Genomic DNA, 26,960 nt, shown 5'->3' with positions numbered 1-26,960 from the left:
TAATTGGAATTTTTGTTTCAGCCCCAATGCTTAGTGGGAAACTACTTTTTACTACTCCCAGGCACACAAGCTATTTTTATATAACGCGCAGTATAAAGACACAATCTGTAAAAGAGATATATAGATCGGCTATTTGATCGGGCATGTTACTGAACCCCAGAATTGTTAACTGATGTAAAAACATACAGTCCCCTCCCCGCCCCCAACGCGCACTCACACCCAAATCGGCTCTATTTCTTCCGGAAAATTATGCAAAACTAAAAAGCAATAATAAATTTCAAATTGCAAAATCACAAAACAATTTACGGGCCCTTAAAAGGACTTTGACGCAATTCCGCAATAAACAAACTATAATTAAATATAATTAAAATAAATCAACTCACATTTTCAATGCTTTTTTAGATTGTGAATAAGTTGAATCAATGAAGGAAGCTTTACGTTTACATTTTTTCAACATTATAGGCTGCTTCCTGTATTTACATTGCAGTTTGTTGTTATTAATGTTTTCCTTATCTTCACAAGATGCAACTAATTCAGGACTGCTGTTGTTTGAGGACGTGTCTAACGAATGTTCCAAACCGCTAATTGTCTCATTTCTTTCTGTCAAATTTTCTGGTTCGACTCGATCGCAATTAATCATTGAGCTGTTAGCCAAATATGACCTCAATAACTCGTCACTTTTAAGAGTTGAATCAAATACAGTTTCAAAATCATTTTCATTATCGCTGTCGCAAGATTGATTCTGTTCCGAAATACTACGAGTATCCGATTCTAGATGACACACACTTCTTTCCTGTTCCAGTAGCGAAAAGAAAGTACCGGTTCCCGTTTCACCGACATTTAAATCAGCGACAGTAGATTCCGCATTGCTCAAATCATGAGCAACAGGAATCGCAATCGTTGAACAATTTGCTTCAGTTTCTTGAAAGGTTTTTAGAACATCGGCGTTTGAAGATTTGACATTAAACTCCTCGTTCGAACAAGAATCATCGTCAGAAAGTACAGAGCGTTGAATTCCATTGCCAAATAAGTTGGGCTTTCGGTGGTCAAAAACGATACTTGACGATGACGAAACGTCGCTGTCATAATTGAGATCCAAATCTGATTCTTTGCAGTTATCACATACTGGTTGCGATTCTTCAGCTTCACAAACTTGTAAGCACTTTTCTAGGTTTGCATTCTCAATCATTTCACTTTCCAGATCTTCATGATTAGGAGATAGGGCTGATTTCCTCGATTTTCCTGAGTCGTCGATTTTAACCGAGTTCGGATCTTCAAAAGCTTGAGAACTAATTTCTACAAATGGCGTGACATCCTTTCTGCAGTTAAACATCTTGTTAGCTGACGGCAGTACGCGTGACATCTTCATATGTTTACGTTGGTTTGTTTCAAACGATCTTTTGTCTCCCGAGTTTTGTGTAATCACAGGAACGGACACAACGTTCATTTCACACTCCGAATCCTCGGAATCCGAAGATAACAAGCGCGACGGCCTTACTTTTTTGCGAACACTAGTTCTGACTGAATCCTCCATTTCACAATTTTCACTAACTGATACAGCTGAGGGCTCCATTGCTTCACAATCAGAAATCTCAGATTCTGAGGAAAGTAAGCGAGATACTCTTAATTTATTACGAGAACTCCTATTAATTGCCATAGCTTCTTCACAATCGCTCAAATCCGATCGGGTCAGTTCAGATTCTTGTGTTAGCTCAGATCTTTTGGTAAGCTGTGGTCCTTGAGTAACTTGAGATCTTTGCTTGAGCTCACGACTTTGATCGAGTTGGGATCTTTTGTTTAGTTGAGATCTTTGATCGAGTCCAGATCTTTGCGAGAGCTCAGATGTCTGCGTGAAGATCTCAGGACTACAATTTGAAGATTCCTCGTCATCAACACCAATCGATTTTTCGCGAACCGTATCAGTGAAGCATTTAGCAGGTACACAATTGTCCTTTCCATTTTCTTCCCCTGCAACAGCCGTGGAGCTGTCAGGACATGAAGTCATCCGACTATAAGATTCCAGCTTAGTTGTTGTGATCCGCCTCTTAGGGGGCTGAGGTGCTGCAGCTACTGCTGTTTCGTTACTATCGTCCACCATCCCGTCCCTCCAGCAGTAACAATCCGGAGGACATTCAACTTGTCTCAGTTGGAATTTCCCGGGTCTATTCAACCTCTGGACCCTTTTCCTAGGAACACTTGAATCAACTAGCGCATTTTCATCGACCACAACATCGGGGTAGATCCTGATTTCAAAACCCATTTTCTCCTTTTTATTATCTGGAAACTCTCGCTGAGGCTTTCGAGAGTGCACCTTTCTGTAATACAATGAGTAGTCCTTTTCGACTCTATTTGAGCTAAGCTTCGCATAAGTGTAACCAAATAAGTTGTCATCAACTTTCGATTTCTGTTGCAAAAATCGCCCAGTCCTGTTGATTCGGTTTTTAATGACAGATAGTCTCAAATCATCGTCTGATTCACAGCTAGTCATTACGTCATTCGCGATGCTATTACGTAATCGACCACCATCGAAAGCAGTTTTTGAACTTTTTTCATTACTCATATGTGTTTTCTTTATTTGAGATAGACTGAAATCATCTTCCGAATCATTTGATGAGTCATCACTAGACATTACATAATCACTGTCACTATTACGTAATATGCTTCCGTCAATGCACGTTTCACCGAGAGGAATTTCCGATTTCGGCAAATTGTTTTTTGGCTCATACGGCCAGTTAATAAGCGACTTATTTAAATATACATTACTAAACTTACGAGCTGAGAAAACTTCAGGACTTCTTTCTAGCTTAGGCTTGATAAAACCACAATTTAGTGATTTGGACTTTTTGCTCAATTTTTGCCTGTCTTTAACTGATGAAGCAACCTGATTGGTCGAACTACTTTTAGCCGAAAAATCACACGCAGTTGTTGAGTTCGTGGACTCATTTAACATTGAACTCGATCCGACATTTCCACCAAAAACTGACATAAGAGTTACTCTTTGAAACGACAATTCATTTTGCTGGGTACTTGACAATCTATTTGTATCAATATGGGCAACTTGCACATCGGTCAACAGAACTTTTGTAAATTTTTCATTTTTCGGAAGAATAGGATTATACTGCCTACTTTCTTCAGAGCCATATATTACTCTCACATTTTTCACTGGCACTTGTTTGAATGTAAGAAGCCCAAAAGACGCATTTGGGTCGTGACTTTTTACTCTCTCAACGCAATTCTGGATAAATTGGGTACTGTCGTTAGATGAAATCTCCGATCTTTGCGCTGGACGTGACCTTTTTCTCACATCAGGTTTCTCAGAAGCTCCGGTAACTTGATCAAGTTGCGTAGATTGAGCATGTTCAACTTGAGAATTCGGTAAAATAGCAAACTTTTCACCCATTTTCCTGGTTTTGTTGAGAACAAAGCTATTTGAAGTGTTTTTGGGGACTTGGAACACGGCTGAATTTGCAGTACAGCTGTAATTTATGAATGGAGGTATCATAAGAGGATCTGAATTTCTTGGTCGGCCACGCTTTGGTTTTGGAAAGCACAGTTTAACCTCATCTGAGTTCTCTTCAAACAGTGCAGGGTAAGCATCTTTCAGAGACGTGTAGCCCTCTTTGGGTTGGAACCCTGAAACAATTTCAGACTAGAGATCAGAGGACTGGATATTACGTTTCCAGCGCTTAGTCACGGCCTCATTTTTAAGCTAACGGAAGACATCGAACAGAGCAGAAACTTAATGAGGTTTTAAATTGGCCTCAGTGATGAGTTAATGTAGTGGATAAATTTAATGGCTTTCGGTAATTCATAATCATAATGGCCCTGTGGTTCAAAGCGTGCGACATTTGTAGATCGAGAATGTTCGGTATTATATTCCCGTGTATTAAGTTACTCAAACAACACTGCTTACTCAATCTCGTAAAAATGTAACGCCTGTTCTTGACTTCTGACAAAAAATGTAACAGCTGCTCTCCCGATTCTGACAAGGAAACCGGTACAATAAGTTCTTTCAGCAGTTTCAAATCTATCCCGACATTAAGTTCTTGCAGTTAGCCTGTGGACTGCATTTCACTAAACAACAGCTTACATTTGTGTTACCCGATATTCACTCGAATGTCATAAAAACGCATATTCAATATTGCATTCCCTATCTCCTTTCCTGATTATAATATATCTCCACAAATTTGAATCAAATAATCAACTTTAAAAAATTGGTCTATGTTGATTTATTCAGCGTTTTATTTTTAGAAAAAAACGGAAAGTTTATTTCAATAACTTTCAAATTTTCCAATTCAATTTCATCTTAGTTCTCAATCGGCCTCAAAACACCAAAACTAAGCTAAGCTCAGGTAAACCCAGAGGAAGAAACTAAGCCGGCACTTTGTACAAATTTGTTCCTACTTAGGAACTTCGTTCCTCCTAGTTTTTTTGACTCCTCTATTTACAAGGAGTCACGCACCGAACATCAATCTTTCAACTTTAACTGATTGTGGAAACGTTGTAGTGACAGTAACAAAGCACTAGTTTTGTCTCACGCGCTAAAAACAGTTGTCAGTAGTTGAAAGTGTGAAAAAATCTTGACTAAGACAGTTGATCATCGTTCTATACTGAATGGCAAAAGTAAGTTAGCAACCCCTATTTTCGAAGTCTGAAACCCTTATTTTACACCATTGATCCCCTGCACTTGTCCTCTCGCCTACCTATGAAATTTAGATAAACGTCATCGCTCACTTACCGGAAATCCCAATGTAAAGGTGATGAACTTATCCAAGTTTTACAGTAAAAAGAATGTTATCACAAGATGTGATGTTTGATGTTTTCACGTTTGTTTAACTACGATTGAGTTTGCATTTGTGGAGTTCATCAACTCTAAATTGGGATTCTTGGTAAGTGAGCGTTGCGGCTTATCTGAATTTCATAGGTAGGCGAGATGACAAGATAGGAAATCAATGGTGTAAAAATTGAATTCAAAAAATGATTTAAAGTTCGAGTCATATAGCCTCAAAAATTGAATGTTTACTTCGTGAAAATAAGGGGTGCTAACTTACTTTGCCGTCAGCATACATTCCATACATTCAAGTGTTGATATGCTGTGTTACATCCCGATGACTTAATTCGACCTTAAAAAGGCTTAGTTAGGAACATCACCAGCCTTGTTTAAGAAAGTGAAAAAATCATTTCCAAATGAGTACAAGACGGAGCTTACTAGTGTCCTTTGGCCGACTTGCTAGCTAGCCGAATTGCTCCTTCAGATTCCTCGATCTCTTCTAAACCTCGACGAATATTATATTAGTCTCTGAAAAAATCCTGTCCAAAAAAATTAGCAATGGCAGATATGGTAAACTAACTCTCCTAACAGTAGTAGTAGTAGTAGTAGTATAAGACTTCAATTACCTTCTGAGGGTATAAACAAAGATGATGATACAAATGGTATCACAAAGATAAAAAATGATATAAATTATGTAACGGAAAGTCATGCTATACAGAAACTACATCTACACCTAAGGTACCACGTGCAAGATAAGTCAAAATCATATTTATCATTTCTCATTGCCATTAGTAGATTTAGAGTTGCGGTTTTGGATTTGCAAGTATCCTTGAAAAAACTGATGCTGACATTAAGTAAATCCGCGGCATCATTTATAATACGTTCAACTATGAAGAAAAAAGATTTTTCTGTACATCTTTTCTTAGCTCGTGTGAGTGCCAGACGTTCACGATCAAAAGTTCGTAGGTTTAAGACCTTTGAGTCCAACTTGAAAAAATTTGTCAAAAGATATGCAATTCTCGTTGTTTAAGATTGTCGCAAAAACATGTATGTCACGCTCGATGAGTTGATAGCATATTGGCAGCGAGTTGGAAAATTTTAGCAGGGAGGAGTAGTCATTGTAACCAAAGCACCAACGCAGGCCATGGATATTGAGCTGTTCTAATTTCCGTATATCAGAAATTTCAGGAAAGCAAGCAGGGTATCCATATAGAAGAACCGACAAAACATGCCTTGAATAAATTAAATTTAACTCCAGATGGGAGGTTGAACGGAACACTGTGCTTCAAGTATTTGAACGATCGACAAGCTTTTACTATTTTTGTTTGAATATGAAGACTCCATTTCAACGTTTTGGATACCTCAATTCCCAGATCCGTAATATTATCAAGTGAAGGAATCTCGACATCACCAAGAAGTATATTATCCAATGCCATTCTACTAATATGTAAATAACCGCTTTTAGCTGAATTAAAAGACAAATAGTTACAATAAGCGCATAACCGCAACGAGCATAGGTCATTTTGAGCACTAATCAAGCAGAAGTCGCCATGGCAGAGCAATTTCTGCTCGTCAGCGTAGCAGAAAACTTTTGATACTTCGGGTACGTCAATCATATCATCAATGAAAATTAAAAAGAAAAGCGGTCCCAACACGCTTCCCTGAGGAACACCACTAGTAACAGGTAGGCTCTCTGATAAAACACCATCTAATTTAACACATTGACGTCTAGATGATAAATAAGAATTAATAAGTTTCACAAAATCTTCGTCAAAACCAAAAAGAATAATCTTCGAAAGCAGCGTGGAGTGGTCCACAGAATCAAAAGCTTTGCTGAATCTAAATAAACAACAACTTGTTCGACGTTTCCGTCAAAACTCAGATATAACTCATGCAGAAATGTGAGCAATTGCGTAACTGTAGAATGTTTTGCACGAAATCCATGTTGTCTAGGATTCAACCGATCTTTAATCTTCGGATAAATAAACAGAAACAGAATTTTCTCTAAAATTAAGATAACCTCGATAGTATTGAAATAGGCTGATAATTTTCAACGTCCGCTCGAGGTCCTTTTTTGTGAATAGGGGTAACATAGGCACATTTCCAATTCTCGGACCAAAATTGTGAATGAATAATATATGTGAAAACAAGATAGACGAATGGTGCTAATGTATGTGCCGCTTTACTTAAAATAGTCGGCGCTATACCATCAAAAGCAGGAGTCGAGCTACTGGGGACCCTTAAAAGATAATTTTGAATTTCGTCAAGGCTGAACTGAACATATGCTAACTAGATCTCATTGCCGCACACAAAGTCAGTTAATCGTATTTCAGTTTTCGGTTGAAAAAGTGATTGAAAAAATTTGTTGAACAGATTTGCTTTCACTGAGCCTTCAAAAGACACCTCGCTTTTGTAGAACATTTGTTTAGGGAAGAAACTTCTACCATTTAAACTTTTCAACATAGCAAATGCTTCATTTGTATTAAACGTCTGCACACGGATTAACAAGACCTGCTTGTCCAAGTCAATAAGAGTCATTAGCTCCTTTTCGAGGCATTCAACCGTATTTTTCTGATCTTTTCGAGCTGTATTTAGTTTATTTAAACAATGCATTGTCTGCGATGAATAATAGAATGGAGCTTCGAAGAGCTTTCTCCGTTTTCTGCTAAGACTTTGATTGAGAGCGCAAAATACTTTACGATAGAACATTGATAGAAAATCAGGATTCAAGTTGTGGCACTCCTGAGCGAAAGATCATGAGAGTGTTAGATGCAAAGAAAAGTCAGCCTCGTTAAAAGAGCTGATCGTATAAGCGTGCCCATTTGCATATTGTTAATCTAGGTCAACATTTGTTAAAAGAATAGGATAATGATCTGAGCACAATCGCTCTACAATATTGTCCCATTTGTCGGGATGGGAGCAAAAAATTAGATCCAAAATACTTCTAAGCTTATGAGTAGTCAAATCAACAATTTGTGTAAGCAATAAATCATTGCATAAAAGTTCTAACAATTTTTGCTAGTAAGAATGAGGCGAAGAGATCGACTCCCAACGTACTTTGGTAAAATTAAAAACACCAAGTAGAATCCACTGGACATCTTTGCGTTGATCACAGCCGATGATTGCCTCCACATCAGCAAAAACACTTCGCAATTTGTTTTCTGTAACACCAGGTTTGACATAAAACACCGATCCTCGAGGAGGTAGATATGCAAGTATAATGCAGAGAGTAAGAATCTGGTTACTTAAGACAAGAACACAAAGATGCTCACTTGGAACAATAAATTAAGCTAATAGCACCCAGAAAAGCGTTACTCATTGCTACTAGGAGTCCATCATGATGACCGGCCGTTCAATCTGATCGCAGAACGACTGTATAAGGTCGATGTGCGAAAACTCCATTAACACTGACCGAATCATCAAGCCATGTTTCTGTCAGACAGACAACAGCGGGTGAAATTAAGCTTAAGAGCTGGCAAAAGTTCAGTCTTCTCTCAATCAATAGAATGCTCTGAACGTTAAGAAGGAGGATCGAAATTTGAGGAGCATTTTGTCTGTAGTCAATTCTGTTGTTGTACACGACCACGACGAATTTTGTATATGTTAGCAGGATTTTGACTTTCAAGTTGACGTTTCTGCACATATACACAATCGAAATTCTCACAATCTCTCAATGCTGCTGACTTACGCAGAAACTGATTACGTTTTATCATTTCTTTAAACTTGAGAAGCAATAACTGATTTCCTGTATCACGTTGTGGTTTTCCAATCCATTTACATTGAACATCAGATGACACAAGAGATACATCAATTTGATTTGCAATTTTTTCAACAATATCTTAGCCAGCACATTTCTCAGATGGCTTTGTCCCTTTTACAATTAAATTTAATATTTTTGAGTCTTTACGTGATTGCTTTTGCTGAATTTCAGCAAACAAAGTTGCTCGAGTCTGCTGCTCATTTTTCAACGAATTCGTAACCACTTCAGAGTACGATTTTGAATGTTTCAACTGATTAGAAGCACAACGAAAGCCGCAAGTGAAAGGCTGAGAGCAGTCAAAATTAGCGGGCAGCAAAACTTTTGTATGTACAGGACAATTCGTAGTCGAGCATGCTATTAATTTTTCAACAAGATCATCGCTGGTGGAACCGATATTGTTACGTGTTCGCGGAGGCATTCAGATTTTATTTAATAAGTAGCCTATGGAACCAAAACTGGCACCGGCGGCTTAAGCAGATGAAAAGACTGGTAGTGTCTATGGAACCAATACTGGCACCGACGACGCAGAAAAGATACAGCAACAAAAAGTGCCCGTCAAGCTAGGAACGACGGGTCTTTGGAATATAATCCTGTGGAACCAATGCTGGCACCGGCGGATATTTTTTGTTCAAATCCCTAGCTCAATTTGATCTGAAAATACGCAGTTTGTAAATTTGTCCAGACGTCTATTTGATAAGTTTATCACAACAATTAGGCTAATCAATACAATCATTAGTTTGGGGATCAATAATTGGGATTTCTTTTGAGCGAAAAAAAACGTTGAGAGAACACTTTTCTTGGAAATCCTTGGAGAACTGATCGCATTAAATTATAGAACAACTTTTATAGGCACCAGTCCTGTACTGATACGCAGGCAAACAAACAGCGCCGTCGCTTATGATTTTTGCCCATTTTTTAATAGAAAGCGCAAAAAAATCTCCAGCCTATGCAAGATCAGTTATAGCATCCTATCATATTTCAGATAAGCTCCATTTACTTAATTGTTTTGTGCTTTTCCTTTCTGCTCTAACACTTGCTCATTATTCAATTCAAAGTATGCTAATAATCCAGAAGAATGAGTGAGATGCTCGAAAAAATCCTTTCTTTTTCAGCCCATCCGCGCTGATTAATCGTGTTCACGCCGCAAGAACAATTCAACTTTTTGTAGGAACCAAAATCGGATGTTTTGTCTCCAAATCAATTGAATTTTTCCTATTCTGCCTTCAGCAAGTATGATAACCATTTTACCAGTAAAATTGTGAATTGAAGCACTCTGCTACTCATTGACATTTCTCGTAAGCTTTGAGATATCTCAATTTCTTGCGAGGAGATACGAGGAGTTTTCAAAATTTTAAGATTAAGAACCACCCCCTTACACCATGAAATTGTCTCCTAAAATATATGGTGAACCGCATTCTTAGAGAACGGCTAACATAGGCATTCGTAGATGACTACTGCCTCATGCTCTACTGTTGAATTGCAAACCAAGTCTAGCAGAGGAGGCTCTGTTTTCAGCATTGATGAACGATTGCGGGAGCTAAGAAAAAAAACCTTTGCTCTGTCTGGTGCTGTTCGAGTCATTTTTTCCAAGTTCGATATTAAGCTTCTGCTCTTTCTGCTTACGGCTTTCGCTGTGCAGATTATTCCGAAGCGTATTCTGCGTATTTACCCTTTCCTGGCACCGTTTTGTGTCTCTTGAGTTGAATTTTTTGGTACTATGCGATAGCCTCGTTATATATCAGCGTTAAATATTAGCAGCTAGTATTGTTAATAGGCTCAATTGCATTAGCTTGCTTTGTTGAGTTGCGAAAGCATTTGAGATGGGGGTGAAACCAGCCTGCAGAAGATTCTTCTCAAATAATCAAAACCTCAAAACTAGGAAAACAAAAATAAATTTAAATAGAGTACGCTGACAATAAAACAGTATACTCTCAAACATTTTACCCATTCAAGCTTAAAGTTTTCTATAGCATTTAAAAACTTTCTAGACACTTGGACACGTATAAGCTTGCTTTTTGAACAGTGGTAGTATTTCGAGTAGAGCAAAACCAGTCTACAGAAGAGAAAAAGTTTAAGCAAATTGTCATAAAAGCGGCAAAAATAGAAAGGAAAGTTTTGTTTGACGATGGTTAAAATGCAGCGCAATGATAACCAGTTTAGACGAAAGCGTCCGTTACCACTCAAAAACACCTAGCTACAAGTTGCCGTAACAAGGATTCAAAAACCGTGATTCTTCACAATTCACAAATTTGCGGCAGTTTACTGAGGGTCAATTATAAAATAGCGAAAGCAAATTAGTCAGGATGAAAAACTAGCAAAGGCAATTTAGTCAGGATCAAAAAGTAACTATCTGGCGTCCCAACCAAGGAATGAAAAGTGCGTTTAGCGATGAACGAGAAAAGACTGCAGGCAAAACATTGTGCGTCAAGCTGCCGTTGACGCACATTGGTATTGAAACAAAAAAATAAGAGATAGAAGTTGACAGAATTTTTCTAAGCGTCAAAGTGTTCTTATTTGGTGTAAAAGTTCTGCACATTTGATTAAAATCGAAAATTACACTTAATTCAGCGTCTAAACACTATTCTCCATAATACTAATGCCAGCTAGCAATCGCTTTAATGAACTTTGATAACCTAATGCACTATTACTTTATGATCAGGCTGTATAAGTTTATCCGGTTTAATTGGCTTTGCTCTTTGGAGTTTGAGCGTATTCAATATATTACGTAATTCAATGAAAGACAGAATTTAAAATCCATTCAGTTGAAACAGTAAGTAAGTCAGAAGTCAAACGTAAAAATCGTGACTTATGTAAAACGTGATGAAAAGGTAAAGCGATTACAAAAACATAGCAGGACGTACAATTCAAAGAATTCAATGAAGTCTTGACGTACAATTCAAAGAATTTTCATTGACTAAACAAAAACTAGACCTAGAACGGACTATAAGTGAATTGGGAAAACCATTTAAAAACTTTTAAATTCTGGCAGATAAACCGTCGGTAGTATCCCAATGCAACATATACGCGTTGGAGAAAACTACTTGTACTGTTTGAGGAAACAATACTCCGTCACTTTTCAAAAGTACAAACTTAAGAAATATAAGTGTAGTACAATCTGATAGACACAGAAAAACTATACCAAACGCACACACACAGCACACATAATATAAAAGAACACCAACAAACAAATACAAAGCCAAACAACAAAAATTGCCAATTGGTCATTAATCAAGGTTCTTCACTGTTCATCTAGGTCATTTTGTGTTTTCCTAAGAAACAGGATGCGGACTTTCTGCAGCAACTTTATCGTAACTGGAATTTTGAAACTGAACTCAAACAAAATTTTTGAAAATTTCAGGGTTTCTACAATCAAGTAGTTTTTCTAATTTGTATTCCTTTGAAAGTTTTTGCACTCTGCATCTATTTGTGTCTAACGTTTGAATAAACTATCTCCCTCAAACTAACTATCCCTTTCTCCATCTCTCATACACACATACCACACATACAAAACGCACAACCATAAATACACCCAAACCCAAACGTACAAACAGCGCACACAAATACGAGCGCTCACAAACACAAACCTCACCACAAAAAAGAATCTTTTGAAAATCTTTTTGGCATATAATCAAAACTCAAAAATTGTCACCGTTTCTAAATATTAGTTGAATGTTTTTTTCTGGAAACTTAGGTGTGGACTTCTTAAGGAAACTGTATTGGTATTGGTAAAATTGACAGTAAGATCTGCACTGAACTTTTTTAAGTTTTTTGAATTTTTGTCATTTTTGATGTTTCATGAGCATTAGGGGACAGTTAAATTTTCAAAACCTCGCAGACGTGGAATCAGTGAGAATTAAAAACATGCAGTCTTGGCATTGGAGATATTCAAGTCCGAAATTTGTGGCATACTTTGAGTAATTTTACCTACATTTTCATTTCTGCCAGGTTTTGCTCTCAGCCGCTATTTGTGTCTAACTATTGTACGAACTATTTCTCTCACACCAACTCTCATATTCTCTCTCACACACACATATACCACACACATTGCAAATACGCACACCCATACATACACCCACACAGGCTCGCACGCACGAACAATCGTAAAATAGAAACTAAAATCAGAAATTAAACTGAATTATTTCGAAAATTTTCGATAAGGCTCGCGCGCACGCACAATCGTAAAATAGACACTAAAATCAGAAATAAACTTCAATTATTTCGAAAACATTTCTGTCATTTTATGATGTTTAATGAGCATAATCCACCCATTCGTTTCTTTTCCAGAAATAGCGCAGACGTGTAAAAAGTTAGATTTAATGAGCACAGTTCTGGCACTGAATATAAATAAAACTGCAAATTCCATCAAAATTTTAAAATTTAAAGATTCTAAATTTTTGATAGTTCTGACCTTTTTTGCGCTCTGCATATAGTTGTTTTTAATATGCAAAGGAAAGTTGACACTTTTCCTCTTAAGTAAAATTATTTTCAAAAAAAGGAATACAATCTTTTGAGAACTGAAATTTCCGGGCATTAAGTTTTACAATTCACAGAAACGCCGAAAGACGAAAAGAGCAGTTCCAAGAGCAATTTCAAAGTACAGAGAAGTGAAATATTTGCATTTTCAAAGAAACTGTGAACATGTATTAAATTTTCCAACCTGAGAGTCTATAAAACTCTTTCACTTTAATCTGTATTCCATTACATTAGAGACGATTTCGAATTATTTGCTCTGACATTACAAAGAATACAAAGAAAAGATAAGGCAAAAAAAGATTTCCCTTTTCCTAGTATGAGTTTGGTTGATTTGATGTTCATTTCTTGATACTAGATTTTTTTACGTTTCCAAGGTTTTGCAAATACTAAAAATGTTAGTTCTAATTAAATGAAAATTCTTTGCAAAAACAACTTCAGCACTTAGAGATTACATTTCTCTTTTTTAAGTTTTACAATTTGAAAATGATTTTTGCTATTTTGAGAGCTATAAATTGCCTAAGTCTTCAATTTCCCAGAAGTTATTCTGATACAGGAAAAAAGGTTTAGCAAATAGTCTTTAACCAGCAGAAAACAAAGACGGATAGAGATTTAAAAAAACGAGATTAAACATAAACGAAAATAAACATCTTTTTGAAATTTTTGGGTCCAAGTTTTTAGTAATTTTTAGACAGGTTTGGCCAAACGCATACTTGGAGACTAGTAGGGCTCAAAAGTACTGCAACTACTCAATGCCCTCCGGGCGTTACCTGTTTATGCCGTTTTTGAGGCGAAAAACTCAAAACGGCAGATGAATAATTGTATTAAAAGACCATAGGACTAACATAATTGCTACAAACTTGCAACTTTTGAGAGCAATTAACATACACACAAACTACATAAAACCAATGAAAACTTCGAACTAAAAACGTGGCGTACACTGGAACAAGACAAATTGCCCGAGTCTGTGTGTAGCACTCAATGTTCCCATATACCTTTCAACGTTGCAAAATTACTTATATTCTGGCACATATACCGTCGGGAGTATCCGAATGCAACAAATATGTATTGGTGAAAATTACTTGTAATAAAAAAAATTTCGTCTATTTCCAGAAAAACAAACTCTCGAAAGATAAGTGTAGTACAATACGATAGAAACAGAAAAACTATACAAACACTCACACAGTACACATATTATACAAAGGAGCACCAACACAAATACAAAGCCCAACGCCAAAAAAATTGTCAATTGGTCATTACTAAAGGTTCGTCACTGTTCATTTAGGTCATTTCGTTTTTTTCTAAAAACAAGTTGTGGACTTTTTGAGGCAATTCTATTGGTAACTGTAATTTTGAAACTGAACTTTGAAACGAATTTTCGAAAATTTAAGAATTTTTTTTACAATTAAGTAGTTTTTCTAATTTTTCTTTGACAGTTTTTGCACTCTGCCTCTATTTATGTGTAAAATTTGAAAGAACTATCCATCTCAAACTAACTATCTCTTTCTTCATCTCATGTACACATACAAAACGCACAACCCAAAATTCACCCACACCCAGACAAATACAAATAGCGCACAAACAAATACAAGCCCTAACAAACACATTCAAACGACAAATTATAATTGGTTTGTTATTATTGGTTCAGGCACCATTTAATATCTCAAAGGTGCAGGGAAATTAAAACATATGTTTTGAGTTTTTGCCTGAATTAAATTTCAGATGGTATAAGTTAGAGCTCCAAAGAGTTTATTCCACTCAACAGCGACGGCATGCAAGAACGAACGTCTTCCAAAATTAAAGCGAAATTTGGGAACAAGCAAAATGTTAAAAAATAGCTCTTCCAACCATCGTGTTTCGTTTCATTAAATCCGATAAAAATAGTGGGAGTTTGCCAGGCTGATCTACAAAGCGATGCGCATACAATAGGATTTTGAACCCAATGCGTTGCTTAATTGGCAACCAGTGTAGCTGCTTCAGGTACGACTAGGTTGGTGTTAAAGGTGACAACCCAAAAATCAAACGGGCGGCAGAGTTCATTATTAGCTGAAGTTTTGCTAATAAAAAGTTTGGCAGACCATAATAAAGCGAATTACAGTAGTCAACACGTGATAACACTAAATATCTAATTAAAACAATTAGGACTGATGATAAGACTTGATCTCGAATTGACCACACATTACGAAGATAAGGAGTTCGAACAAACAAAGTTAACCTGTCGTTGCAGAGTAAGTTGACATTCCATATAACAACCTAGAACTTTCACCCGTTCAGTGTAGTCACCAGACGTAATAGACCATGTTTAACAATTTTACATTTTCGAATAATCATATACTCACTCTTATCCGAATTCAATTTTGCATTGCTGGACCAACCTTGAATCGCGGTCGAAATATTATCAAACATGCATTGACCGAGGGTCGAACCGATTACAAAATAAAGAACAATATCATCTGCGTAGAAATGGTAGTTTATTTCTAATTATTTCAGCTTATCTTCTAAAGGCAACAAGTAACAAGAAAAAAGTAAAGGACCAAGAACCGACCCTTGTGGCACACCCGTTTTAACTTTAACATCACCAGAAAGACATCCGTTTATTATAACTTAATGCGAACGATTCGAAAGATAATTTTTACTAAACAGTAGCACAACAGATTGCAAACAAATTTTCGCTAATATGTCAAACAAAAACTAATGATCAATTATATGAAACGCTGCGGACAAGTCTAATCCAATATACATCACGGATCGCGACTCGTCCAGATAACAAAGAAGATCATTAAAGACTTTCAGTAAAGCCGTTTCCGTTGAATGCGAGCAAGGAAAAGCACTCTGATACTTGCTCCTGAGATTATTAGATTCCAAAAACAAATGAATTTGCTCAAAAACAACTCTTTCAAAAACTTTTTACAGGAACCTTCGATTTGTCACAGGGCAATAACTCGACAACAACTCAGGATCAAGGTTCGACTTCTTCATGAGCGGCCTCACGACACCTTGTTTGAATTGGTTTGAAAATTACCCTGTCTGGAGAGTTAATTAAGGCAATGAAGTAGTCCGGAGAATTTGTCAAAATAAATTTGCATAACCTAGTTGGTATTACATCAATCGCTGCCGTACTGTTCGAAAATTTTAGAAGTAACTTGAAATCGCTCATTGTAGAAACCAGAAAAGTGTCCAGTAGTTGTATGTGAATCATTCACATTTAAACCATTCGTTAGAGGTAGTGAAACTAATACGGTTTCCATTTCTTAACAAAGAGAAGCAATAAAATTCTGTGCTAGGCGTCCAGGCTCCCCTAGTGACTGCGGCAGGACAACGTTATTATTTCCTAAGAAATAGAATATAATACCTAACACGCTTATTTCCAACAGCGACACATTTGTCGAGGTATTCACTTTTCGTTTTGTTAAACAGCTCAAAACACTCCAAACTCAAATAAGAAATCGGCTTTTGTCTTGGGAATTTCCATTCTTTCGATAAGCATTCTAAAACTTTCGTCTCGATCTTTTCATGGTTCTTAACTCATCGTCGAAGAAAGTTCACGTATGATTTCGAACAGATTTAGTTTTCAGAGGATGGTTCTTATCGACATAACTAACTTCGTTCATTAAAACTATTCCAAATATTTTCAGGATTATCTCTGTCGATCGGAACAAAAAATACTTTCTGCAAACGCTTCCACGTCAAAATTTCGCCAATTTCCGCAAGAAAAATCATGTTAAATCACTTATAAAGACACAAACTGTACATGCAAACTGTACATTGGTCGTCTGTACATGCAAACCAAAATACATGTAGACCGAATTGCCAAGCGTACACTCAAGAAAAGCCACCTCCGCGTTTGTTAAACACTTGTTTGAAAAATTATCGACACGTAAAGCTCCATCATAGAAAACCGCTAATACTACGCCATTTCTTTCTTTTCTGTTGGCACTCAAAGTAATAAAAACCATTTGGGCAACACTGCTGGAGAAAAAAGAATCGTTTGAGTTATCTTTGATCCAAGTTTCTGTTGAAACTATAAGGTTAAAATCATTGGCTTCAATAAGATTTCTTTTTTGCGAAGTGTTGTTGCGAAACGATCCTGCATTATGTAAACAAATTTTACACGGTCGCAGGCAAATTTAAAATTAGATAGTCATGTATCAAAGGAGGCCAGCCACTCTCGCTCTGATTCAAATAAAGTAGTGAAAGTAAATCATTCTCGGGCCCGAAATCGGGAGAATCAACTTGATCATTATCAAATTTCAAAACAGTGGAAAGTTTTCAGACGCGATTCGTCTTTGGATATTCACGAATACACAGTAGATCAACTCTCTTTTTCTTGCAATATTCTCTGATATCATCCGTAGCGACAGAGTTGCTTAACCAACCAATGTAGAGATGCCATCTTTTTCGTGGCCTTTTAATTGCGCTGGCTATCGTCTGATGATTAATATTTGAACCCGTTTTGAAAACTTTTGGTTTTCTGTCTTGGAACTCTTTGTCAGCAAACAAGTTTTCATTGCCTTTTGCTTTCCGTTTCTTTGAACTATGATCGCTAGCAGTGCTGTCAGTCCGATTTCTGAAAGCAGCTCTAAGATACGGGTAATGCGGCTTCTTCAGAGAATTCATCTCCAGCTTCAGTGAGTGAATTTCAGATATCAGCGAATCTACTTTCTAATTTAACTTCAAGAGCAGATAAATGATCAAGGGCTGATAAATCTGTTGTAAAACCTGGCAAGTAACTCGGACAAGATCAAAAAATCATTGAAATGCAATTTGTCGTCTGAGCAATTCCAAGGCAAGACCCATGACCACATTTAATTGACATCAAACACAGATGACGCGTTCTTGTTCTGTACATAAACCAATGCACACAGCCGGCGGTGATGAAGCCGTCTAACTTTGGGACAAATAAATACACTCTGAAGACAGCAGTAAGCGCTGAATAGGTCCTAATTAAACAAATAATCTAAACGCTATATAAAGAAATAAGTACAAGAAAAATAGTTAAATCACTTCAACAAATACGGAGAATTCTCGCGCCATATGTTGACTGAGTAAATAACCTAATGTAACAAAAGCTCAAACAATTGCAAATAATCCTTGCGCCAAAATTTTGATCTTGGAAATCAGGACTGTTCGTTAAAATACTACACCGTTTGCAATATTCGAATATGAAGCATACAGGTTTCTTCCGCCGGAATCTGAAATCCCCTGTAACTGGGACTACCCAAACAATGTCCTGCCTCTGATACAACAACAAATGATTACAATCAGGAGCGGAAACAGAATAAAATAGCCTCTTGGCTGCACGTGAAGACTATTTATTAAGTTTATCACGACAATTTATCACCAACGAAGAATTTTCTTAAAATTTTTTTCTGGCATGTAATAATACCTCAAAATTCGTCACCGTTTTTATATATCAGTTCACTGTTATTTCTGGAAATTTAGGTGTGGACCTCTTTAGGCAACTGTATTGGTAATGGTATAAATGACAACAAGATCTGCAATTAACTTTTTTAAGTTTTTCGAACTTTTTGTCATTATTGATGTTTAATGAGCATAAGGGGACAATTAAATTTTCAAAAACTCGCAGACGTGTTATCAGTGAGTACTGAAAAACAAGCAGCCTTGGCCTTGGAAATATTCAAGTCCGCAAATTGTGTCATATTTTGAATAATTTCTAAATTTCATGATTTCTGCCAGGTTTTGCCCTCTGCCTCTATTTTTGTCTAATTATTGTAGGAACTATCTCTTTCACACCAGCTCTCATATTTTCTCTCTCACTTACATACAACACACGCTGAAAATACGCACACCCATACATACACCCAAACAGGCTCGCACGCACGCACAATCGTAAAATTGACACAAATCAGAAATGAACTTAAATTATTTCAAATTTTTTTGTCACTTTCTGATGTTTAATGTGCATAATCCGCCCATTGGTTTCTTTTTCAGAAATTAACCAGAAATGTTTAAAGTTAGATTTAATGAACATAGTTCTGGTTCTGAATATAATTGAAACCGCAATTTCTACAAAAACTTTAAAATTTAAAGTTTTTAACTTTTTAATACTTCTGACAGTTTTTGCGCTCTGCTCCTAGTTGTTTTAAACAGTTAAAGGAACGTTAAAAGCTTTTTGTAAAAGGTAATGTTTAGTAGCTTGGAGGAATACTGGTAATCATTAAAATTAAGGTTTTAGCCATTTCTCTCTTAAGTAAAAGTATTTTTTAAAGAAATAGGAAAATATTATTTTTTGAGATGTGAAAAAGAAAAATTTACTTTTTGATTCAAATAAAGATTACGGATTAGGTTTTCAATTCACAGAACCGCCCAAAGACGAATAGATCAGTTTGAAGAGCAATTTCAAAGTACAGAGAAGTGAAAAATTTCCTCTTTTTCAAAGAAACTGAACATGTATTAACTTTTCCAATATCAAAATCCATAAAACTCTTCCAATTTAATCTGTATGCCATTATATTAGTGACGATTATTCCCAATTATTTGCTCTGACATTATAAAGAATACAAAGAAAAGATAACGTAAAAAATATTTCCTTTTTTTTCAATAATGAATTTGGTTGATTTGATGTCCATTTTTTGATACGTTTCTTTTTTTTTACGTTTCCAAGGTTTTGAAAATACTAAAATTGTTAGTTCTCATAAAATGAGATTTCTTTCTTTGCAAAAGCAACTCCAGAATTTAGAGAAGAAAACATCTGCTTTTAGTTTCACTTTTTTGAATCTGATTTTTGCTATTTTGCTAAATTGCCTAGTCTTCAATTTCTCAAAAATCTTTCTGACACAGGAAAAAATGGTTAGTACAAAAGTTTTTAACCAGCAGAAAACAAGGAGACGGATAGAGACTACTCATTTCTCAAAAAAACGAGATTATTAAAAATTTGAATAATAAACGAAATTATTCATTTTTTTTTTGAAATTTTCGGTCATGAAGTTTTTGTTATTTTTTAGGTTTTAAACTTTAATGTATTATTGGTGCCTTTCTTTGTTCCTCTACAATGCGTAAAAAACAAAAAAAGAAAATTTGATTGAAGAAAAAAATCAGCCTCGCATATATGTTCCCCATTTTTGAAAAAAAAAATGTTGGAGGAACTATTATTGGAAGAGGAGATTATTTGAACAAACATGTTGTGAGAAGCAAACGGAGAGTCGCCATACACTGTTTTTTGCATCTAATTTACAACACTGGTGAAATGCAACCAGTCTTAAATGAAATGACTCCAAAAACTTGACAAATGACTCAACACTACAAACTTTCTCACCAGGTAATGATATTAAAGAGCCGAAAACATTTTCAATCTGATGTTTTTGAGAAATTAAGAGGACTAAAAAACTCACATTGAGTTTCTGAAGATTCCTTGAGGGGACTCCAGCCAATCGTTTTTCGAGAAATTGGTGCTTCAATGCAACGTCGCATCTTCGGCTTGCGTTTCCGCTTTGCCGCTCCTAAAACAATTTTGGAATGAAGAAAAGAAACGCTACATTAAAATTCAGACTGATTTAACTTCACTGATAACATGCCAGTGCGAAAACTTGAAACCTAGTTAGAACTTGATCAACTGTAATAATTTTAGAACCTTATAATCCCATACTGATACATGTAAATTCGGAAAAATGACCAGATCCACTTTTTATTGGCTACACAGATAATTACCAACGAATAAACACGCATTACTCTTGTCACTGTTGGTTATTGAAAAAAAATCATTTATCTGAAAATTGCTCAGAAATGCATGTCACCTCTTTTCGGAGTTTCATTTGGCTTCACTTTCCCAGTGGTTGTTTCTTTCCTTTTATGGCCAAGAGATTCGTGCACATCTAAAATAGAACCAGAAGTTGCGATATCAAACATGAATCGACTAACGTCGGATGAATTGCTCTCAAACAACAGGCGGTGGTGGCAATTTAATTTAGAGGGGGTGTCGCTTTGGAAAGTTTCATGGTTGCAGAAAACCATCCCATAAGGGTTCGAACAGCTGACCGCCAGGTTAGGTGTTTGACATCTTAAACACTCAGCAAAAACGGCATCGCATTCCTTTCGCTCACAATCGCTTTTACCAACAAACTTTAACGAACAAAGAACGAGAGCAACTTAGACCCCTCAAAAATGAAGAACTTAAGTATGAAAGTCACTATGTCGAAATGTTAAAGAACAGAGCAAAAATTTTGCAACCACCCACGTTTGCCATAATTGCTTCAAACGTCTGCAATTTTAAAAATTCTCGTTACTGAAAACCCTAAGTTTAGCTGACTTCTTTTTGATCTTAAATACCTGATCAATTTTATTTACGTAATCAATTATTTCGTACAATTTTGGAAATTTTAATTCATATATCAATCCGAAAATGAAAAATCCTGGACACCAATTTTGAGGCTTCACTGTAAAACTAAACTTTCCCATACAAAATTGAGCTAGGATAAGGCAGCTCGTCTGGCACTCACAATTTTTTTGCCTCTTCTAAATGAAACAAATTAAAACAAAAGATGCAAACTGAAATCATGCAACAGTTCAACAAGAAATTGTGTAACTCTTGTCATTAAAGAAATTAGATAGCAAAACCATTAAGCAAAACAAGCGGGTAGAACTCAAAAACCCGCCGATATTTGTTCATGTCAACTGTTATTGAAGAACTTGAATTATGAAATAAATCAGAGAGACCATAACTCATAACTCATTATAGAGACCAGTCATCAACAACACTAAGTGAAGAAAGAGACGGTCACGAAAGACAAAAATCAGCAGTTAGTAGTCAAAATTGCTAAAAACCTTAGATACATATTTAAACCATTAAATAGCTCTAAACTGCCTCATGAGAGAAACAATGAGACATATCATTTATGACAACAACGTAATGGGACAACATGAACGACTATGAAAACGTGCTACATACCTAAAAACAGCTATCGTTTTTGAAAACAGGATTGACAAGTTGTTTGAAACGTAATTTAGGTATTGAAACCGTTGAATAGTTTCATTAATTTTCATTAGAGAACCAACGAGACATCAATCATGACACGAATGTAAAGGGACAACATGAACCACCATAAAATAAGCAAATCAACTAAAAAATATTTGAAAACAAAGAGTGTCAGTCATTAAAATTAATATATACGAATCAAAGCGTTAAATAGCTCCAATTATGTCTGACAACAGGGCTATTGAGACAAGTCATTAACGAGACTAAGACAGGAAAACAACAACACCGGCAAAATTTGAAAATCTAAGTAACATAAAACTTTAGCTGAACCTTGACGAACTTAAATAGCATAAGAATACAGCGAAGAACATTAGCAGCCTTTCAGAAATCAACATATAAACAGTGAAAGTCAAATAGCAGTGCATTAAATAATTCTCTCAAAGATCAAAAACATGTTGAAACGCAATCTTCTTACTCCATTTCAAAAGCAGTTGAAATTTGCTCCAAAAAACTTATTGTATTAGCTCCATAATCTACTAATCTCCAGCATTACTAAAATTACTACTCTAATTTAACTTCTCACTGGCAACAAGCTGTCGAAAAAAGTGGAAAACATCTTAAAAAACGTGCACCAAAACATACAAAACAAGTTCTAAATTGTAAAAAGGAGCTCTATAATAGCTGGCTGAAAAGATGGACGTGGCTATTAAAAATCTACTAATGAAGAGAAAAGTAAGGACAACATAGCTCAATGAGTCTAAAACGAGACGATGAAAAGGTGTGTACTGAAACTATGAGCTATCTTCGCTCCAAATTTAATGTTATGTAATGTTCAGCTAAAAGGTATCGGTTTCATTTCAATCTAAAAAAAATACTTATATATTGGTTTTTCTTTCAACAATGATTAACCTGCTCGTTTGAGATGTTAGTTCAAAAAACTTTCACATTAAAGTCTTGTTTTTAAGTTTTCGCTTCGCCAAAAAATTTTGGAAAACGCAGTTCTAAAACATTTTAATCATATTTGAGAAAAATTATTAAACATTCCATCTAGTGGGTATCACAAATGCAAATAGTTTGGTTGTTATCAGTAATTAGGTTCATGTTCATCATTGTTGCTGTTCATCATCATTGTTCATCGCTGTTACTAAAGAACCTAAATACTGCGATAACAACCAAGCTATCTATATTTCTGATACCCACTATTATGAATGATCACTTACTATTATGAATGATTATGAATGTGGAAACAAAAAAGTTCTGCTTCTTAGCCAAAAGATTTTCAGAACCAGAGTTTTGTGTGAAAGTTTAAGAGAACAAGAATGATAATCTCAACACAATTTCTCAGATCATTGAATCCTCAAAATTTTCAGGGACATTGTGTAATGCTGGTTAACATAAACCGACTAACGTCGGAAGAATTGCTCTCGAACGACAGGCGAGGTCATTTAATTCAGGGGCGTAGCTTAGATAAATTTTTCTTTATTATTACTATTATTATTATTATTATTATTATTATTATTATTATTATTATTATTATTATTATTATTACTAATATTATTATTATTATTGGTTGAAGTACCATTTAAAATCTCAACAGAGCAGGAAAATTAAAACAGATAAGTTTTGAGTTTTTGCCTGAATAAAATTTCAGATGGTGTAAGTTTCAGCTCAAAAGAGAGTTTATTCCACTCAACGGCGACGGCATGCGAGAACGAACGTCTTCCAAAAGTAGAGCGAAATTTGGGAACATGTAAATTGTAAAAAAAAATTGAGACCTTGTAACCAACGTGTTTCGTTTCATTTAATCCGATAAAGTAGGAGTTTGCCAAGCTGATGTACAAAGCGATGCGCATACAACAGGATTTTGAAGATAATGCGTTGCCTAATTGGCAACCAGTGTAGCATCTTCAGGTATGAAGAGGTTGGTGTTGAAGGTGACAATCGAAAAATCAAACGCGCGGCAGAGTTCATTATTCGAAGTTTTGCTAATAAAAAGTTTGGCAGAACATAATAAAGCGAATTACAGTAGTCAACACGTGATAACACAAACTCTAATTAACTCAATTAGGACTGATGTTTTAACTTGATCTCGAATTTACCATACTTTACGGAGATAATAAAACGAATTCGAACAAACAAAGTTAATCCGTCGTTGCAGAGTAAGTTGAAAATCAATATAACAAACTAGAAGTTTTACCTGTTCAGGGTAGTTACCATCTTCTGGCAGACGTAAGAAACCATGTTTAACAATTTTACATTTCCGAATAATCATATACTCACTCTTATCCGAATTCAATTTCAATTTTGCATTGCTGGACCAACGTTGAATCGCGGTCAAAATATTATCAAACATGCATTGACTGAGGGTCGAACCGATTACAAAATAAAGAACAATATCATCTGCGTAGAAATGGTAGTTTAATTCTAATTCTTTCAGCTTATCTTCTAAAGGCAACATGTAACAAGAAAAAAGTAAAGGACCAAGAACCGACCCTTGTGGCACGCCCGTTTTAACTTTAACATCACCAGAAAGACATCCATTTATGATAACTTGTTGTGAGCGATTCGAAAGATAATTTTTAGTAAACAGTAACACAACAGATGGCAAACCAATCCTTTTCGCTAATATCTCAAATAAAAACTGATGATCAATTATATCAAACGCTGCGGACAAGTCTAATCCAATATACATCACGGAACGCGACTCGTTCAGATAACAAAGAAGATCATTAAAGACTTTCAGTAAAGCCGTTTCCGGTGAATGCGAGCAACGAAAAGCACTCTGATACTTGCTCCTGAGATTATTAGATTCCAGATACAAATTAATTTTATGGGTGCAAAAAATAGTTGACGACGGCAGGATTCAACCTATTGACCTCCCGATCCCTCACCAGAAATACTAGCCAATCGGCTATCAAGGCCTTCCTTTAACTATGCTGCAATCGATTTTATTTTAACAACAAGTTTTACTTCGGAGTGAGAGCAATAGAGATCAGTCAAAAACGAAGAACAAAAATGTGAAAAAGTCACTTGAGAAGTCAAAGAATGTTCTAGAAGAAAAGCGCAAAAAATGGTCAAGCGAAGAATTTGCATAAAAAGACCAACACGTTTACAAAAATTGATCCGAACTTCGTTCGAGAGCAAATAAAAACGTCTTATAAAGTGTAGTAAGATGATGGAAGAAATAATATTCGAATTTAATTTTTGTTAACATACAAAAACCGAAAAATTCACAACCTGCCAAGCTTTAATAGTTTTTTGAATACACCAGAGGAACAGTTAAACTTATTTCCCAAAATTGAAAGTTTTTTAAAATGCGTTTTAAAAATGCACTTTTATCTCGCTTTACGAGATAAAAATTTTGTTATTTCGCTTTACGAGATAAAAGCTTTTTTGAGACTCATGTTGAAAATGTTTTTCCGGTTGTGAGAAAAAGTTTGAACTATTCCTCTAGTGAATTCAAGAAATGCTTATAGTTCGGCAAGTACAATGAAAAATGTTCAGTTTTTGGATTAATTGTTGTCAACTAAAAAGGTATTTCAATGATACTTTTCGATAATTCAACTAAACATTTCAACAACTTTTAACTAACATAATACATGGTCCTTGAAAATTATTACGTCAAGGTTTAATTCTTTACACATTTTCTGCTGAGCGTGACTTGATACACAGTTTCAGTGGTTCGTTTTGAGTCCAGTCAGAATTTTTATTTTTCTTCCATTCAACACATTGTACGCTTAAATGTGGCATTGCTATTCTCTACAGCTCAAAGATTTGAAAATTGCTTGGCTAAAAAGTGTTCAAAAATTTATATTTTTGTTTTTGGAGATGTCGGGCCAATTAAAATTTCACATCACACTTCTATTTTGACTTGTGTGTCTCATATGAAAATATTGTCAATTTTGCTGTCAAACTTAGTAATCATTCCCTCTAGTTCCTCGTTCCTTAAGAGCGTGGTTGGGGCACCTAGAAAATTTACCTTCACATTAATTGACGCTTCAGCAGCAGTCTCGGTGACCGTCCACTTAGAGAAAAGTAAAGCTGAAGAAGAACTGCTCCGCAATTCAATGCCCACAGTTTTGCATTAAAAGAAGACAAACACAAACCAAATAATCGCCTCCAACAAACTTTGGATAGCAATAAAAAACCCCAAAAATTTTGAAAGGAGACAAACAAACGGACCTCATATCGTCATACATAAGAAATCGTTGCAGAACAGAATATTTACCAAAGCCATCATCATTTAAGAGCCCAGCCAGATCGTTCAGCAACAGATCCAGGTCTTCTTGTGGAATCTGTAATCAAAAGAATGGTTGCAATAGCTGAAGTGAGGGGCCAACTGGTACATCAAACTGCTCATATATCAAGAAAATTTACTCACGTTAAGTTTTCCTGAGCTGCATTTGCCATCCCCAGCCCTGCAAAATAGATGTTTCTGCTATATTAACACAAGTAGAAACAGCGAATCCTGTCACAAATTGTAAATTTAGACGACTTTTTCAGTGTATTTATATATCTGTTACTGTAGTGTATTTATTGTTCTTGTCACTGTTATTGTTAGTGTATTTATATATCTGCAAAAAAACCAAACAAATAATAAATCAAACATTAGTAGTATTAGTCGTAATGAAGGCTCTTGTGTGTTTGAAACGGTTTCTCACCCGTCATAGAGAGTTTGAGCTGAAATAAAACTTACTTCAAATAATCCACTAACCGTTTTGTTAAATTGACTTTCGTTGCCACATTTTCACAGAACTGTTTTACGTTTGAGTCCAATACAGCATCGTCCAGGCGTTCGGCCAGACATACAGCTCTTCTAAAACAAAATCTCATGAAAAGCAGAATTCGACAATCAACTGATTAATTGATACTTACTTTTGAAAGAAGTCATTATTTATTTTCCGTTTCGTCATCCTTCATAGCAGCCAGAATTTAATATCTGAAATGTAATTTAACTCAAATGAATAGCTAACTTTTCTTCTGAAAAGGAATATTCACTGAGGGAAATTGCATTCTGCCTATTCAAT

General features: G+C 35.7%; 1 protein-coding gene across 1 annotated transcript; it reads right to left on the bottom strand.

Moving 5' to 3' along the window:
• Window positions 1-258: 258 nt before the first annotated feature.
• On the bottom strand, window positions 259-26,960 carry LOC142344435 (uncharacterized). The gene is made up of 7 exons (XM_075396076.1): window positions 26,809-26,960; window positions 26,648-26,749; window positions 26,315-26,351; window positions 26,162-26,228; window positions 20,756-20,833; window positions 20,354-20,461; window positions 259-3,633 (listed from the first exon to the last, which is right to left on the bottom strand). Exons 1-7 carry the CDS (start codon window positions 26,844-26,846, stop codon window positions 380-382), a joined length of 3,684 nt encoding a protein of 1,227 aa, XP_075252191.1. The 5' UTR covers window positions 26,847-26,960; the 3' UTR covers window positions 259-379.

Source organism: Convolutriloba macropyga, chromosome 8 (genome assembly GCF_964194025.1).
Source record: "Convolutriloba macropyga chromosome 8, txConMacr16.3, whole genome shotgun sequence".
NCBI lineage: Eukaryota > Metazoa > Xenacoelomorpha > Acoela > Convolutidae > Convolutriloba > Convolutriloba macropyga.
The sequence above is the reverse complement of the archived record's forward strand: the minus strand, read 5'-3'. Positions and strand labels throughout refer to the sequence as shown.

What these genes read in the sequence shown, in the direction of transcription:
- LOC142344435 (XM_075396076.1), bottom strand. Translation starts at nt 26,846, where the DNA reads ATGACGAAACGGAAAATAAATAATGACTTCTTTCAAAA. An exon ending in CTTAAATGATGATGGCTTTG is followed by an intron (nt 20,834 to 26,161) that starts GTAAATATTCTG and finishes GTTCTATTTTAG; the next exon opens with ATGTGCACGAATCTCTTGGC. An exon ending in GGAATCTTCAGAAACTCAAT is followed by an intron (nt 3,634 to 20,353) that starts GTGAGTTTTTTA and finishes AAATTGTTTCAG; the next exon opens with GGTTCCAACCCAAAGAGGGC.